Consider the following 5,867-nt stretch of genomic DNA (forward strand, 5'->3'; position numbering starts at 1 on the left):
AAATTGGATTATGTAAATTGGTACAGTTTTCAGCCCTCGTTTTCCATGGTTGAATATCGTAGATAATGACTGGTGTACTTTATGAATTCACTTGTGAATGCATAAATGTATGGACAGCTAATGCAGCTGGGATAGAGTTGCACAGATAGACAGATTTTTGAGTGGAATAGGTTTTAGGTTTCACTGTTTTGCTTGCCACTAGCGTTTTCTTTATCTTTAAGTTTAAGTTTATTACATGTGTGGGAAATCACCTCTATACATTGTTTTTTTTTTTACATGCTTTAAATTAGGGCTAATTTATACACAGAAAGTCGATTATAGAAATAGATAACAACTGTAATTAAAGTAAATTGATAATAGCTTTGCACCCAGTATCATACATATTTTGTAGCATTTAATTTTGTACTTCAGATAATCATAACCGAATTAACGGTACATAGTTTAATTTTAAATGTTTAGTGTCATATTTCAGGTCTGTCTCTTCCATTTATAGTTAATGTTACCAATTTCCAGTCCAGGTATGATGGGCTCATAACAAATGAAACTGTCAGTGATGAATTGCAGGGCCAGGCCTTTTAAAGTTTTATAGAGCATAAGAAAAATATTATATGTATTCTCAAAATTAAAGGGAGTTACCGGGGACTTTTAAATTTGAGATGTGCTGCGTTTTATTACTGCTATTATCAGTAGTAGTAGTAGTAGTAGTAGTGTTAATGTCTCTGAATCACAGACATGACATAGACCTTTTAAGGACTTTGAGTGGATTGTATAAGAGCAAATAAGAGTACAGAGACAATTTGTTGTCTACACTCAACACCATCTCATGTTGAATGCTTCACAAGCATCCCATTAAAGCACCTGTTGTTTGCCTTTACCGGACTCTACAACACTGTTACACTTACCACCGTTTCTATATAGCCTTGGGAATGATTGCCCTGTGTCAGTTGGAACTCTGTGTGTATTGCTTAAGTGTTGTACTTAACCTCTTTCTGTATGTAATTACTGTGGTTCTGAGGAGGTTAATGGCAGCAGTACAATAGGCAAACTGCTACTCCAGGCCCTCAGTAAAAAGCCACAAAGGTGTCACACAGTAGGAGCTCTCACTGTATCACTTACGTACAGCATACGTAGTGTAGTGTCACACACATTATTAGCTTGTAGTAACTGCAACATATTAAGTGGGTTTGTTTATGTCTCTCTCTGTAGACTCCTTCTCTCTCTCTCTCTCTCGTCTACTGAGCGGAGGGAATGAAAGAGGAGGGGTGAGAAAGCATCCCTGTGGCCTGCTATCACCACAGTGTGTGTAGGTGCTTGGTTGCTTCTAAGTGGCTTTGCTGTTTCAGGCAAGTCTATGTAGGAGGGGTGTAAAAACAGGTTTGCTGAGTGAACTGAAATTCACATATTTCATTCATCTCAGGGGAGGTCAACAGGGGGCTTTGGTCTATCTAGTTACACATGATCATTTAGCATGGTCATATTCATGTGATTAAAATGTATTTATTTTTTTAATCTTTGTTGTTCATTGTTTGCTACTCAAACGCTAAGGATGCACACACAAGGGCATGTGTGTGTCCACGCACAGAAAAAAACACACAGAAACCCCATCTCCAGTGAGAAGAACTTTTTGAGTGGCAGGTTGGTGGAATGGCAGTCTCTGATTGTGGTGATAATGGAATCCTTGTGTCATTGCAGATAGTGCCTCAGGAAATGGCAGAGAATTGCTTCTGGATCAAAGTCAAAGAAGAGAAGTTTGAGAATCCTGACCTATTTGCTCAGCTCTCCCTCTACTTCTCCTCACAGAGCAAAGGTAAGGAGGCGTCATCTCTCTTCACCTCTTCCTTAATTAATCTACACACACATGCTTCATTTAGCCTCTCCGGTAATAGATGCCAAGACACTTTCATCTTGTGACACTTTAAGAAATCTTTTTTTTTTCTCACTGAAATGAAAATTAATTATCTTAAAACCATGCACTGTTTCTCTACATTTGAACACCATCTATGTATGCTCTCAAGTCAAACCTCTGTGCCAATTAGGGGAACCAAGGCTTGCTGCAGTGTTTGAATTTGTTTGTGTGTCTGCAAAGGCTAGAAATGCAATGTGGCTCCTCAATGTATTTGTTCTTTTTACCCATTGAGTAGTTTCAGAGAGTCGAGTGTTTTTGTGTGTGTACATGGATGTGCACAAACTTGAACTTGCACATATGTGTGTGAACCGAAGGGCCAGTTATGCTTGGTTTGCTTCTTGCCTTTTCCAGTCCAGTAGACCAGTCCTCCATTGAGGAAGATGGAAGGCTTTTGTGAAGGAAGCTCTGGGAGTTTCCTTGTCCTGGCCAGTTTGTTTCTCAGATACACAACCAGGCTACCTAACTTGCAGATGAATAACACAAGCAATACAGAGCAAGTTTGTTTTTGTTTTTCTGTTTTTTTATAGAAGAGGGTGTGTGAAAGCACTTGATGTATTCCTCCCATGACAATTTTAGTGTTTTTCCACTTCTTTGACAGTGTGTGTATGTGTGTACCCCTCTTATTCTTGCAGCAGTGCAAGGGGAGAAGTCAGAGGCCTGTCAAGCGCAGAACAGTCAAATCTCTGTCAGGGTGTGTGGACATAACTATACAGAGTCCTCCAACTTTTCCCCATATACCCACCATCTGTTTGGACACCATCAGCCCGCCAGCAGTTTCTTGCTATCTCTCTCACAGCCCCCAGGTCAACAAACTAGACTCATCCCTTTTTTTTGTTCTGTGAAATAAATAGCAATTTTGCCTCAGCTGCCGCAAGGTGATTTGCCAGCATAATACAGATGGAGGGAGAATGTGGGAAGGAAAGAGCAGTTGTTGCAAGGCTTAATGAAGTGGCAGGGATAGGCCTTTCATCTTTCACCAGAGGATGTCTGCTAGACTCTGTATGTTTTAACACGTGCTCTGTGACATGTAATTGACAGTCGGACATTTCTCACACATTTGCAATCCATATTTAAGTATTTTCATTCTTTTATGTGATTCATAAATTGTTATTGAGTGAGTTATTTAGTGATAGTAAATCAGCAAGAGGTTTGCAGAGCACCGCTGCTATAAAATACACTTTCAGATAGATTCTTGAAGTGAAATCCAACTTAACATTTGGAGTTCCACAGACACATGGTTTTAATTCAGCTTCAAATGTCCTTTTAAATTCTTTATTAAATTCACTTTCTCACCCACTGGGCTTTAAAAAAAAATCTCTATAGATAGTCCATGTTCCCGCTGGCAGGGTAGAAATTCATGATCCAGCATTTCCCCTGGGAGTTACCTTTGCTGGATGCCTATCAATTACCCCTGCAGCGACTTCACTGAATCAGCTCTTTTTCCTCTATTGTTGAAACAGAACATGATTTTCTCATGAATGAAAAATGCTGTTTAATGTTTGATATCTACTCCCCCCACCACCACCCCGTCAGTGAAGTTGAAAGTCAATGAGAAGGGCTTTGATGTAGATGGTATTGCAAAAAAGGTGTTAGATGGGATCTTCCGAAAAATGAGATGGTTGTTCATTTGTTTTTCTCTTTCCTCTGTTTCATGATTCATGCAGTATAGCGTTTCAAACGCATGCCATCTGAGGATATGTGACAATAAGTGCGCTCGAACATTAAACAATTTGTCAAAAAGATCCCCGCCTTATTTGCGTTTTGAATCTGACCTATTTGGGTAGCGAGTCCTTCCTTCATCTCAAGTCAAGTTGGTTAACTGGTATTAGTGTGGCTATTTTATGTCTTTTCTATTACCACTTACTTAGTTAAAACTGTGCACTATTTATTTATTAAAGTGTTATTTTTTTATTGCCTGTTTGCACCGTGGGTCCGAGAGGACTGAAATTTCATCTGTGCTGTATGTCGTGCATGTATAGCATATTTGACACAAAAGCTGACTTTGACTTTCAAATCACCGTTGGGGGTTCAGGTGGCGAGACAGAGGGGTGCAAGATTAATTCCTGAGGTCGTGCACTCTCATTGTAACTTCTGAACGTAACCATGGACCATTAATCCATTTGTGCTGATTTGACAAACAAGTCACTGGTGAAAACTGACTTCATTTATCTGGGATATTGCCACCGTGTCTTTTACAGTACACACACATACACACTTGTTGTTTTTTTTTCCTTTGCTTCTTTGTGGTACCTCCATCTTTGCCACATCTTAGACGTGGATATTTATAAGTAGAGCACACTTCAGGGGACTAGTGTATCGTGAAAGATGAGGCAAGCAGGTGTAAATGCCTTCCCTGCAGAGCTGCCCTCAGAAAATGGTGCAAAAAGGCTTCTGTTAACTTCACGTTCTTTGGGATTCTTGCTTGTTACTTGCATTGTTGAAGAACAACACTTAGGCAGTAAAAGAAAAAAAAAAGAATCACTTTAACAGCCCCCAATTTTCAGATGCTTATTGCGCTCAGAGGCTTCTAAAACAACTGAGAATGCAGGACTGTCATCTCCCCCGCTGCTTTTATGAGTCTCACTGTTTAATGAGTTTCTCCAAGAAAAGGAAATGATAATCAAGAAGGATTTCAAGCTCGGCTTCAATCTTCTAAAAGTGGCTTTTTATTTATTTTTTTCTTTGTCATTTATTATAATATGGTTCTTTGGCCTGATTGAAAATTTAACACATGTCAGTTATTAGGTACTCTGAAGACCATAGACATGTCACTTAAAGTCATGCTGGCAACATTAACTTCTCACTTCTCTTTTGATCTCACTTCAGGACAACACAGGCAGCCACATGTTTTAAAACAGTAACCAATTTAAGCATGCTGTCCAAATCACAAATCAAAAAAGCTCTGCAAAATGCAACAGTGATTTAAAAGAGGCACTGTAGGTAATTATTTTCATAATTTGTTTGCATATATATAAAATAAGTAAATATGGAATATAGATTACACTCCACTGATGTCATTGTAACCACATTACAATAAAATGTTCAATAAAATACAAAACAAATTATTATAGTTTATAAATATATGTATATATATATATATATTCATATATTAATCAGACATTAACAGGCACACAGCTATGACAAAAAAAGTTATAAAGAAACCAGCAAGTGAAAAATTTCCACAAATAGTTTAGGATTTGGAACTGGCTTTATTTTGCTCAAAATCAGTAGGACATTATTGCTTTTGACCTGACAGAATTATATAGATTACCATTTTTAGAAAATACTGCTGATTTCGGTAATATACAGTCATTATAAACTACATAACAATTAGATTTTTAGTACAGATTAAACAATTTTCCCATTAAGAGTGTTTCGCTGATATAGCAATAAAGCCACAGTGATTCATCCTTCCAGTGTAAGCTAATGACTTATTGAAATCATATTGCAGTTAAAATGACAATGAAGCTATTTGTCCATTTAAAGAGCAGCTCAGTGATTAATCTTGTTTTAGAGCTGGCAACATGGTTCTAGTATTCTATGATAAGATAAGATGTAATGCTCCTTTATTGATCGCCCATAGGGGAACTTCAAATTTGGCACAGCAGCACAGGGGCATGTAGTGCAAAGAGTAGAGAAAGAATAAAATATAATAAAAATTAAAGAATATGCATACACTATATGCAGTATATATAATGCAACAAGTAAAGTGGAATATTCTAACATCCTCTAGCTTCTATTCAGTGAACATTAATCCACTTATAGAAATATTTTTTTAAATGACATGCAACATTCTGTTCTATTGTGGGAAAATGTAGCACCTTCTCTTGTGACTTAAAAATGTGTTACACTTAAAGCTTCACCTCAGTCACTGATGTCAAGGTCGGTATTTCACCTTTGGCACCATTGAGTGCTTTGTGTTCAGAAAATTGTTACCACCCACACATAAAGTTGAGCTATC

General features: G+C 37.8%; 1 protein-coding gene across 7 annotated transcripts in view; it reads left to right on the forward strand.

Moving 5' to 3' along the window:
* diaph2 (diaphanous-related formin 2) overlaps positions 1 to 5,867 on the forward strand; it is a 354,389-nt gene that overhangs the window by 137,385 nt on the left and 211,137 nt on the right. For all 7 annotated transcript variants that reach the window (XM_035669470.1, XM_035669472.1, XM_035669476.1 and 4 more), the window contains one exon: positions 1,693 to 1,807. In XM_035669470.1, the coding sequence (XP_035525363.1) occupies positions 1,693 to 1,807 (115 nt within the window). The remainder of the gene's footprint in view (positions 1 to 1,692; positions 1,808 to 5,867) is intronic.

This window comes from Morone saxatilis, unplaced genomic scaffold (assembly GCF_004916995.1).
Source record: "Morone saxatilis isolate NCDOM2014 unplaced genomic scaffold, NCSU_SB_2.0 Contig22, whole genome shotgun sequence".
NCBI lineage: Eukaryota > Metazoa > Chordata > Actinopteri > Moronidae > Morone > Morone saxatilis.